Raw genomic sequence first — 11,859 nt, forward strand, 5'->3', positions numbered from 1 at the left:
TGCATTCGTGGGAGAGTATGTGGAAAGACCATCTTGGAGAAATCATTTGTTTTTGCCATGTGAAGTGTCATTTGTGATCAAATTTGGATTATGATCGGCATCTTTTTTTTCAGGCACTTTGATGCACTTGGGGGTTTTTTTCTGCTTAGAACAGGGGTGTCAAAATAACTCGATTTCGCTTGCGAGCCACGTGGATAAAAATCTATTCCCAAGTGAGCCAAACCAATAAAATCATGGTATACATAACTTCAAAACAAAAACTTCTAATTTATTAGTATGTTGTATTACTATTTATAATAGTAAAAGCACAAGATTCCTTTTAATCATTAAACATTGTTTCCTATCCTAAAACATTTAAAGTTTTTCATTTATTAAAAAATCCAGCTCACTTTTATAATTTACAAAATCATCTGGCGGAACAGATTAAACCCATTTGCAGGCCAAAACCTGTCCGCTCGACATCCCTGATTTAGACAAACTTTGAACCTGTATAAATGCTTTAAAAAGTATTTAACAGTTGTTGAAAGTTTCGTTATATTGCTTTTTTCTTGTGTCAATGTTAAAAATGATACAGATTTAGATATACAGTACTTATACAATTTTTATAGATAATCTTATTTATGGTCGTCGTGTCTAGTGTGTGTGTGTGTGTGTGTGTGTGTGTGTGTGTGTGGGGGGGGGGGTTCTCTTTCCTTAAGGGAGCTTTGCAACATATAATTGAGAAGCACTCATTTAGCTTAATACCATATATTGCAAAATGCCATAGACCAAACAGCATCTGTGTTTTGGTGGAAAAAAAAAAAAAAAAAAAACTTTAAGGACATTTGAATACAAAGGGTGAAGCAACACACGTAGACAATAACACAGGCAACACTCACAAGCATATATCATTTTCTCATCAAACAAAAAATACATATGAATGAGGCCAGCGAGTGCTGTGTACCTCAATATAAAAAAAAAAACACGTTTTATCACACTAGGAGCACAAAAAGGAGCAGCACAATGTCCACTGAATTGAAGCAAAACAAATATACCAAAAGAAGGTCCCGATCCCGATCATGTGACCAGAAATAGGGTCCAATCACATCATTTTCAGCTAGTCTGAATCAAGGGGGACAAAAGTTATGGGTGGAAGTGATTTGAGATATCCTTCTGAGACCCAACCTTTCATCTTTGTTCACTGTTGTGTCCATTTTGTTTCAGCTAGACAGCAAACAGATGAGACATGGGAAAGACCAGAATGTCTTTTACTGAGCGCAATAGGACTTAGTGGAGAGGTAGAGCGACTTGGTGGCCAGGGGTGGCCGAGGCCAACCCTTGTCACTTTGGCCACACAACGTTACTGTGATTTTTCTGACATTTTTACATGCATGCGGTATTCAGACGTCTTGAATTAACGTTTAGACATTTAAATGTGATAATAAAATGTTTTATTTCATGAAAAGTGTGCATGGCACTCCTCACTGAGATGCTGTGTCGTGACACCCTGGCCACATAACAAAATTTTTAGCCACGCCCCCTGACTTAACACTGTAGCTAACAGGTGTGAATCTCAAGGCCCGGGGGCCAGATCCAGCCCGCCACATGATTTTATGTGGCCCGTGAAATGCTGATTTGACCTCAAGTTTCTGTGACAGAAACTATAACTACAATGTGGCTTGAATGAGTCAAAAGACATAAACTAAAAACCAAAGTCCACTACTGTGGACACAAATTAATAGGGTGGGTCTCAGGTGCATATTGGGAGTTATGTTTATAGGAAAAAAAATCAGGAATTCACATTAAGAACAAAGCCCACACGTTGACATTTGATGGTATGTTTATTTGAGACAAAAAAAAACAAAAAAATAGAGGCTCACCATAGGGAGACATGTACAATAAGTTAGTGTGCAAAATATACAAGTCATATATTATGATGAGGAGGGATACAGAGGTTGTTCATGACTCATGGACGTGAGGGTTGGGGTCCCTCACATTTAATAGCAGCTGGAAATGAGACAGGACACGTGATTATGATCCACACTCCCGTCGGTGCGCGTATGTGCGTGTGTGACAACTCACCTGCGAAGCGGACACATGGTGGGCGCCAACATCCGGCTCCCATCCCAAGCAGCACTATATACACGTCTATAGTGGGCGGAAGGGTTCACGTATATACACAGCGGCGTACAAATGACGCCTTGAAACTATTTACACCATCAACTTGACAGATAATGAATACGTAAAGAAAGGGGGAGGTCAAAGTTCATCGTTCAGGGCCAGGGCCTCCACACGCTCTGGCCCAGCGAGGGGCCCTCGGCCGGGGGGCTCTCCATGCACGTCCCCAGCCAGTTTTGCCCCTGCGGGGGGGTCCTGGGGGGCGGAGCCGGCGCCGCTCGCCGGTTGTGCTTGGACTTGTGTCTCAGCGCGCGGAGGATGGCGGAAGGGGAGGAGGGAGAAGACGAAGACGAGCGTCGGATGATGGAGGCGTCCAGGGCGAGCCACAGGCCTTTGCCCTGGGGCCCCAGGAAGTGGGCGGCCTTTTGCAGGCAAGCGTGGAAGCCATCTTGGAAGGAGTGCTGTTGCGGTGGCGGCCCGCTCGTCGCTTTGCTGTTATTGTGGAGGAAGAGGACCGTGCGCTCCAGTATCTCGGTCTTCTCCACGCGACGCTGGGCTGCACCCTGGAGCAACACACGTATGTTCTAAATTAACACCGGGCACACATCTTCTATATTGTTCTCAAGTGAGCTGGAGGAGCTGATTTGGGGCACAATCATTCACACCTCTAGATAATTTTGAATCTTCATCATGAATGTTTTGGGGGGATGTTGGAAGCCAGAGCACCTGGAGAAAACCCATGTGAGATTTGAACCCAGAACCTTGCGACTGTGAGGCGGACGCGCCAATCGCTAGGTCGCCCGCGGCCATTTTTTGTGACGAATGACGCTAACGTGCATGTTTTTGAGCCGTGAAAGAGCACGGAGAACATGCAAAACTCCACGCAGGAAGGGAGGAAGGCCTGAAACGAGATTTGAACCCAGAACAGTGAGGTACACGTGCTAACCGCTAGGTCACCGTGCTGCCCTCAACATGATTCCAATTTCAGTGATGATGTACAGCTTTTTTATTTTTACCTGCGGCTGCTCTTGTTGCGGCTCCTGCATCAACATGCTCCTCAAACGCTCCAGACTCTGGTTCATCCTCTCACGCCTACGCTTCTCCACTTGGGATTTTAGAAGCTGGAAAGCGTTGAGAAAAAGAAAAGTAAAACTTCTAATTACAATTTTAACCAAAATGTCATTTTAAAACTAGACTTTGAAACACTTTCAATACGTAAATGGATGTATATTTTTAACTAAAATACGTGTTGTTTTTAATGATCAAAAGTAGCCTTAAAAAACTTTTATGCTGTATAAAGAACTTGCGGGGAATTAATGTGGTGTTTTTACCTTTCTGTCGCGATTTGCATCTTCTGCTTCCTGCATGAGCTTCATGATTTGATCTTCTTCCAACAAGCCTTCCTCTGGGATCCAGAAGTTGTCAGAAAAGGGACTCGATTTCCTCCACTTGCTTTTTTTTATAGCTTCCCGGTCCACCCGAGCCCCGCCCACTTCCCCGAGAGCCAATCACATGCTATCTTGGCAACTCCAAGCTCCATGGGTGTTTCCTTACCCCCGACGCGGGTTTTTCTGTTTTATTTTATACAACATTAATTGAGCATCCGTCTAATTATCTCACCGTTTAGTGCAATAAATCCACTTAGTGATGGTGGATGTATAAATAGAGAAGAAACTCAAGTGTTCCTATAGTGCCCAGAACCCTGAAAGACAGCGGGGTCAGGCCGGACACGTTCGTCCACACAGACGCTGCGGTTTTTTTTTTCAGCTTCAGCACGAAGCCGAACCTTGTAAAGCAGCTCGGACACGCAAAGCCAGACGCCATAAATTCAGTTTTGTTTTGTTTTTTGCTTTCATATGTTTGCTCTAGCTCCTTAACTTGGATTGTTGTCCGCCAGAACGCCCTAAAGTTGGACAAATTGTGGCTTTTTTTTCATGTTTTTCATAGGTGTACTCTAATTTAATTTTATTATTCATGGGAAAACGGGGCGTTGAACCCGCTTAATGTCACTTAATAACAAAATAAATGTCAAGTTGGACAAAATCAACTGGGTCCAGATACATTTTTTCGGTTTTCTACTTTAGACAAATGCTGGATTCAGATGCTTTTATTTCGAGCGACCACGTGACGGAATAAAATTGAGCAAAGTCAATGCAACAGTGTTTGTGTTCATAATAAAATCAGCAACAGATTGAACAATTAATTACTCCGAAATTATAATGGTTTTTCGGTTCGGTGCGTGTTTGCCGAAGGGAAAAACATTATTTTACGAAGATGCACTTCAGTTGAGTCAAAAATAACCCAGGTAGAAATGGATCCCCAATTTTTTGAAGTTATTCATTTCACCCAGTGTATCCAGTGTATTAACTTTTACACATTAAAACTGTTGGCTCAAAAATACCCCAAATCGGATCAAAATATTACCAACCCAAATTTTTAAAACTATTAACTTCAATCCATAGTTGACTCGATATGGTTTATTTTTGACCCAAACTTTTTGAGTGTGACCATTTGCTGAGGTGATTGTTGAAGCCTTTTTTTTGGACGTGATCTTATTATTTATGCTATATCATATTTACTTATTATTTTGATCGGGAGAATTGTGCATCATAGAACAAAAGAACAATGAGGGAAAATACATTCTGAATCATGTAGCAAAGCAACCTAAATGTCCCCAAATGAATGTCGCAAAGCAAATCGAATACATCGCGATAAATTAGCCTTGATATCAAACATGACCATCACGAATAATAACTAACATGCGAATCGCACGAAGCTGCCTTTGCATTTGTCTCTGTGGACTCCATGTTTGCATTCACACTTGCAAAATCCATGCACGCGTGCCATTGTGTGCCGCGTGCTGGCGCGCCAAAGTGTCCACGCGTTCGTGCGAAAGCCTTTGATGTGCAATCGCGAGCGTGGGAGAGCGACGCCACGGTACCAAAGCCCCCCCGAGGTGTGACGGTGGGAGAGTGTCCAGCAGACGTTTCTCGCTGTGGGAGGTGTGACTGCTTCGCACTTGAATAGAAATCGCGTGCACGCGTCAATCCACGCGGCGCCGAAAGCTTCATTCGCACGTGAACGCAATAACGTTCAATAAAAAAACGGCGGTTAAAATGTTTGATTCACTGCATTTTACCATGACATTGTTTTATATTATAGATCTGATTTAGTGAGTTTGCGAAACGTCATGTTTGCCAAGAAAATGCAATATACACAAATGCAAATCCCTCAATCAAAAAGTCATTACATTACATTCAGTGCGGGATTATAAATTGGTTAGAGTTAAATAGAATAGAATAGAATAGAATAGAATAGAATAGAATAGAATAGAATAGAATAGAATAGAATATCTTGTCACAATAGTTCAACAAAATTTGGATCGCCTCTCTGATTGGTGCGTATTTATTAAATATGACGAATACATCAATATTAGAATAAAATATTCGATTAAATTCAATTGTTCAATTGTTATTGGAAAAGTTGTCACTGAGTTTGTCTGGCTTTTTTTTTTTTAGCCCTGTAGAGCCAACTGTAGGGCAAGAGTTGAAAATTAACAACACGCTCAATTTTAATTAATTTATATTTAGTAAATTTGTGGCGCTGTGTTTTAAGCATGTTTTGACTGCAACAATTAACCTTAGGACAGTACGAAATGTAGGAAATAATGTATTCATAAAAAAAAAAAACAATTGATTTGAATAATAAGCGAAAATGTGTTCAACGTACATTTTTTAAAATCAGTGAAGTAAGTGCTTATTACCATGTACACAAAGTTAGTCATTAATTGCTGATAGGTCATCCAACCGGAAGTTCGCTTGTTTCACCACCATTTTTGGCAAGTACGCACGAGATGAATAGTTTTGCGAAAATACTCTCGGCTTGCATTGTTTGGTTTCTCTGAGACATGTAGTCCGATACGTTTAATTCGCTGAATTATCGTATTTCATTGTACAGGTAATTTTATTTCAAACAGACGTTTGGTTTGGTTTATTTGATAGGATATTTATATGTATAAAGATTTTGAAATGAACACAATAGGGTAATTTTGGTTCGGTGCGCACAGCATTTGCCTCTCGGAAGTGTTTTTGGTCACACAATGAAGTGTCAGTTTCACATTGTTAACCGGATGCCAGACGCCAACAATCCCCCCCCCCCCCGCCCCCCACATATGCTAATATCACACGAGCTGCTCTCACCTTTAGGCGGGCGCGTGTCGCGTGGGTGGGGGTCTGTCGAGGAAATGGGGGTTACGTCCACGTGCTCGTGGATTAGCGAAGGGTCCTCTTGGCACATGCAACAAAAAGTGTTAACATTAATGAATATTACGGTACATTGATGACAAATCTGCACAAAGAAATAAAAATCCTTTTTAGGATGACGACTGTTTATTCATTTGTTTTAATCACAATTAATAAGAAACATAATGGGAATCATTTATGTCGCAATGTTAGAAAAAGTCAAACACGAAACGTTTGCTATATACAACTAAAAAAATGTACTGTTTGCGGATGGATATGACGCGCAATTGGATCGTTTCCTATATGAGTGTGGAGAGTGAGTGGGCGGGGCCTGTGATGAGTTTTTATACGTCCAGTGAGAGCGAAGGGCCCGACACTCAACTTGACTCTGTTGGGACTGCAGTCATGAAGATGCCTCAGCAATGCCAGCATGCAAACACAGACAGGAAGGTACGTGAACACTTTATTGTCATTGTCATTGGAGCAAGGAATTATGGAATCATATCATAAAAATGTTGATGCTGTTTTGTCTTCCGCAGAGCTTAAAACCTCTGGTGGAAAGGCGACGACGAGAAAGAATAAACAGAAGCTTGGAGAATCTCAAATCTCTTTTGATTACACCACAAGTAAATATAATGCTTATATGCTACTTTTGTACTAACTTAATATGCCCGAAGACACGTTCGTTCTAAAAAGCTTAAAGCCCAGATCTAAATTTTGTTTATTATTTAGTATTTTTTTTAAAGATTTTTTGGCGTTTTTTGGTCCGGCTTCATCCCTCACTCCAAAAAAAAAAATTGCATTTAAGGTGTATTAGACACTCTGAATTGTCCTTAAGTGTGACTGGGTGCGTGAAAGGTTGGTCGTCCCTGTGTGCCCTGCTATTGGTTGGCAACCGATTCAGGGTGTCCCCCGCCTACTGCCCGAAGTCAGTTGGGATAAGCACCAGCAAGCCTGCGACCCTTGTGAGGATAAGCGGCTCTAGAAAATGGATGCGTGGATGGACAATGATTTGCAAAATGTGGCGCACGGGCTCTCTCTAGTGGTAAAATATAGGTACTGTAAAAAATCTACAACGGCATAAACCTACGTGTACATATTGTGGCTCAACTCTTTTTTGTTTGTTTAAAACCGGTGTAGTACCCGAGTACAGTTCAGCTGGGTTTAACACACAAACTAAATATTTTTTAACGTTGGTTGTGACTTTGGTAGGCCACCTGGAGAGCGAAGTAGGAGTAAAAATTGATAACATTTATCCCATACAAAAACTCAAGTTTGAAGCGTGTTTAAAATACGTTTCTTTGTGTGTGTGCGTGTGTGTGTGTGTGCGTCTAAAACTGTGTGTGTGCTACCGCCGGGTGTGTTTAACAGTTAGCTGGTGGGCGCAGATTGGAGAAAGCAGAGATTCTGGAGCACGCCGTCTTCTTCCTACAGCAACATGTCAACAAAGACAGCAAGAAGAAGGTGCTTCACCCCTACCAAAATGGCTTCTCCTCCTGCCTGCAGAAAGCAGCCAGCTTCCTTGGACCTGACAGCAAAGAAGTGGCCTTCGCTGACTCCCCATTGTCTTCTTCTTCTACTCCGACTTTGGAGGGTCCCTCCAAAAGCGCCATTCGCAATACGACGCCCCAAAAGTGTCCCACCACGGAGGGGGGCTTGTGGAGACCCTGGTCCTGATCTCCAACACAAGGGGACAATGTCAGTGCAATAGAATGTCCAACTCCACGTGTATATAACTGTCATTTTTAAAGACCATTTTCTACTGTGACGATGTTTATACAACGCATGTTTGCACCTTTAATTTATTTAGATGTCATGTGTGTCAATAAACCAAATTGGAAAAACGTGCATGCTCTATTTTCTATATTTGTAAAACGCTGGTATCAAAATACTGGAATTGATTTATTCACATACCACTCCAAGAAGTTCCGCAACACTTTATCAACGTCATGTATTGTGGTTAAACAATATGTATAACCAAAAGCTGACACGTGATTTTTTATTTTATAAAAGCTAATTTATGAACCCGTAAAAATACTCAATATCACTAAGCAAAAATGCGTCTTTTGTCTTTACAATACAGTAAGATTTACAAAAAGTAATGCAATGAAAAGATTCACACGTATATTGTAGAGGTGGCTGCAAGATGGTGGCAGGACCAATCAAAGGAATACAAATCTTAAAAGGTTAGCTCTCTTCACACGTCTTTGTTTGCGCTTCAATCCACTGACACGCGTATATGTGTGAAATGCACCTCGGCCCTCACACTTGTAAATAGCTCGTAAACACGTGCGACACGCTCCCGTATTTCTCCGCAGAAGCATTGGAAAAAAAACATCGCAAATGTACATACAACACACGTACCACGCATGTAAATAAATAAATACAAAAAGAAAATTAAACTATTAAATGCAAATATGTTGGACTAAGAAAGTAAACAAATGCATTGGACTATCTTTTGAGTGGATTCCACGAACGTTCAGATTGTCCGTTTTCATTCATTAATGCTTTCAGATACCACAAGAGGGAGCCCGCGTAGCGGTCGTGCTCCTCTTGCCACATAACTGAGAATTGCCAAAATGAAACTCAGTGAATGTGTAAAAATGAAAAAAAAAAAAAACAGTCCTAACTTGATGATAGGCTCATGTGAAAAACTGCCACGGCAGAACAGTTACTGCTGTCAGATGTTGTTTTTTACCTTCAAGTATCTGGCTGGTATTGGCAGCCTCCATGAGGACCCATCCCTTAAAATAAGGCTGGTATCAACCCAATTCTAATACCTGCTACCGATACTTGCCTATCCATGAAAAAAAATGTAAGCAATAAACAGAACTGTGCTGCAAAATCTTGTCTTAATATTTTGTTTTTAATATTGTTGACACAATTTGGATTTGCACCAAGTTTTATACAATGAAAAAAAAGGCTCTCATGGGTGACAGGATTTTGTAAAGCTTGATGCTGCCATCTAGGGGTAGAAGGTGTAAAGCTCTTCAGAGTCAAATGTTGGCTTTCAACAGGGGAAAAAAACAAAAACAAAAATTCAATAGCTGGGGCGCTTGTAAGTCAAGGCACCACCGCATTTCAAAAATTCCTCAGTGTAACTTCCTATGGAAAACGTCCACCCCTTTGCAATCTGAATCCAAACAGTCAAACCCTCGTTGCTTTTTATCAGCTGGGTGCTTTGGAGTCTCCAGACCGTCCGGTTTGGCGCCCTCCGCCCCTTCCTCTGCCAGCCCCGCCCCCACCTCTCTTCCTCTTGTATGCCCCCGCCTCTTCCTTTTCATTACAAGTCCACAGGTTGTCGCAGCGTCCGGGCGCCTGGTACCCGGGCAGGCTGCGGTCCAGCGGGTCCTTGGAGAGGAGAATCCAGATGACGGGCAGCTTCCTGCTGACAGTGATGCTATCCAGGCCGACGGCCGCCTCCAGGGGCTCCCACACATCAGTCAGCGTTGAGCTGGCCAGCGTGGTCAGCTGATGGAGACCTCGAACGCGTCGCTTAACCACCTCGGCGCACGTGATGGCTTTCGACACGCCCTTGCCGCTCGCAGTGAACACCAACTGGCGGCAGAGGGGGCGGCCGGGCGGACCCTGATCCCCCTCGCATCCTCCTGCTCCTCCTTCTTTGTCGTTGTCCGCTTGGGGCTTGGCCTCCATGCGGCTCAGGGCGTAGCGAAGCAGGTTGCGGATCTTGCTGCCGTCTTTGACGCGCACCTCCGGCGTGTCGGGGACAAGGCTGAACGGACACACGGACGGCTGCTCCGTACTGCGAACCTTACTGTAGTTCTCCATCTGCAAATAAAGATGACCCACTATTTTTTGCTGGTTGCCGGGAAGTAAAATTTGATCAATTATTTAGTATCTCATTTCATTTATAGAAACATATGCTACTGTACTGACATTAGCAAACAAATCATGCACTATAGAGAGGAGACATGAACTCTATATAAACAATTGCATAAATGTTCAAAATCGGTAACGCGTGCCTTTTGTGCTACATTTAGTACGCTGCAATAAACAGTTAAATTGTGTGTAGTTAAATCACCACGTTAGCGTAAGAATGTTACGCTAAACGTAGCAGCCACTGGAAATTTCTCGTTGTCACGTGACCAAGTTGCCTCGCTTCAGAATAAAATGATCCACCAACTTGGTGGACTCAAGTTTGCACTTGCTTCGAGTCTTTATTCAAATATGTGCAAGCCGAATGGAAGCCAGCGTGTCACAGGTCCGGCAAATGGTTTTGAATTAATCGCGTTAAGAAGAAAATGTCACATTTAATGGCGAAGGAGACAAAATGTGACATTTGCAAAATGTATCATCACTAGCAGGTATGAGGATGAAATGACTTTGAAGCTTTTTCGCGGCCACCACGTTGAAAAAGTAGACAAATCAAGACGAGTGATTATATTCATCCGACTATTTCCCTATTACATTTTGTAACTGTTTACCTGAAATTAAGCAACGTGCGAGGCTATGCTAATGTAAGCACAAGGCGGCACTTAACTTATTCCACTCGCCATGGTCGCGAAAGCAACATTAAACCCACGCTAGCAAACGAGTTACGCTTCGCGTGCAAATGCGGGATAGCAAATGTGAACTTACTTGTTATTAGGCTTTCGTTTTCCTTCTTTTTGAGCTTTTCCTTCACATGTTTGGTGTGCGTCTCACGCTGCCGTAAAACGAAGAAGTGTCGCAAATACCGGAGCCTGGAGGAGGCGTGGCTCTTCGCGTGTATGAGAATGAATGATTATGATGACGCAAAGGGCGCAAGTAGTGACTGGTACATGTTATTTCTGCGATTAAGGTTTATGTACACAAGATGAACAAATCACCTTTGACTTATTCCTCTTCGGAAGGAGTTTATGTCCATCTGTCAGTATTTCAGGCCAAATAATTCACAATTTTAAGGGATTTCCACTTAGCAGAAACTATTTCACATTTTCAACATATGAAATGTATTATACACATAAACCTATCACTTTAAGGAGTTTCGGCCCTTTCGGGCTGTGTGGAGGCCTTCTTGTAATCACTGTGTTTATTATTACTCTGGCAAGTCAATGACGGATTGATCAAGTGATCTTTGGGGGGCTTGCAAGGGGTCTCAACATGCCTGAAAACTTAGTTGCACTTTTTGCAAGCACGTGTATCCTAGTGAAAATGAGCAGTATGACATTTAAGGGTTCAACCGAGTGACACACAAAAAAACAGTAGTAGTAGTACTGTATACTTATTTCATCAATTGATGATTGTAGTTGGGAGAATTACAATACTTAATCATAATAGGATACATGAAAAAAAAACCTCAAGCACCCATGCCTTAAATTCAACAGGAAGCCAGCCATTTTGATTTGAAGCAGCCACTCTCTTGGCAAGTTCCTTCCACAGAGCACAGTGGAAAGTTTGAAAAAAATTCAGCCCACAACCCCAGTGTCACAGATGGACAATTGGGTGGTCATATAAAAATATCATTTACGGATAATATCATTTACTGATGGAAAAAGTCTTGGACAAAGTAATTATAGCA

The 11,859-nt window shown here is 42.2% G+C and overlaps 2 protein-coding genes across 2 annotated transcripts; both read right to left on the reverse strand.

Annotated features, from left to right (window-relative positions):
* Positions 1-1,896: 1,896 nt before the first annotated feature.
* Positions 1,897-3,473, reverse strand: her7 (hairy and enhancer of split related-7). The gene is made up of 3 exons (XM_088411388.1): positions 3,429-3,473; positions 3,114-3,218; positions 1,897-2,660 (listed from the first exon to the last, which is right to left on the reverse strand). The coding sequence occupies exons 1-3, from the start codon at positions 3,471-3,473 to the stop codon at positions 2,253-2,255; spliced, it is 558 nt and encodes a 185-aa protein (XP_088267514.1). The 3' UTR covers positions 1,897-2,252.
* A 5,710-nt stretch (positions 3,474-9,183) lies between these two features.
* rpp25l (ribonuclease P/MRP 25 subunit-like) lies at positions 9,184-11,029 on the reverse strand. Its single transcript, XM_088410919.1, has 2 exons — positions 10,938-11,029; positions 9,184-10,127 (listed from the first exon to the last, which is right to left on the reverse strand). The coding sequence occupies exon 2, from the start codon at positions 10,125-10,127 to the stop codon at positions 9,507-9,509; it is 621 nt and encodes a 206-aa protein (XP_088267045.1). The 5' UTR covers positions 10,938-11,029; the 3' UTR covers positions 9,184-9,506.
* Positions 11,030-11,859: the final 830 nt, after the last annotated feature.

Source organism: Hippichthys cyanospilos, chromosome 3 (genome assembly GCF_059441005.1).
Source record: "Hippichthys cyanospilos isolate Australia breed blue-spotted pipefish chromosome 3, RoL_Hcya_1.0, whole genome shotgun sequence".
Lineage (NCBI taxonomy): Eukaryota > Metazoa > Chordata > Actinopteri > Syngnathiformes > Syngnathidae > Hippichthys > Hippichthys cyanospilos.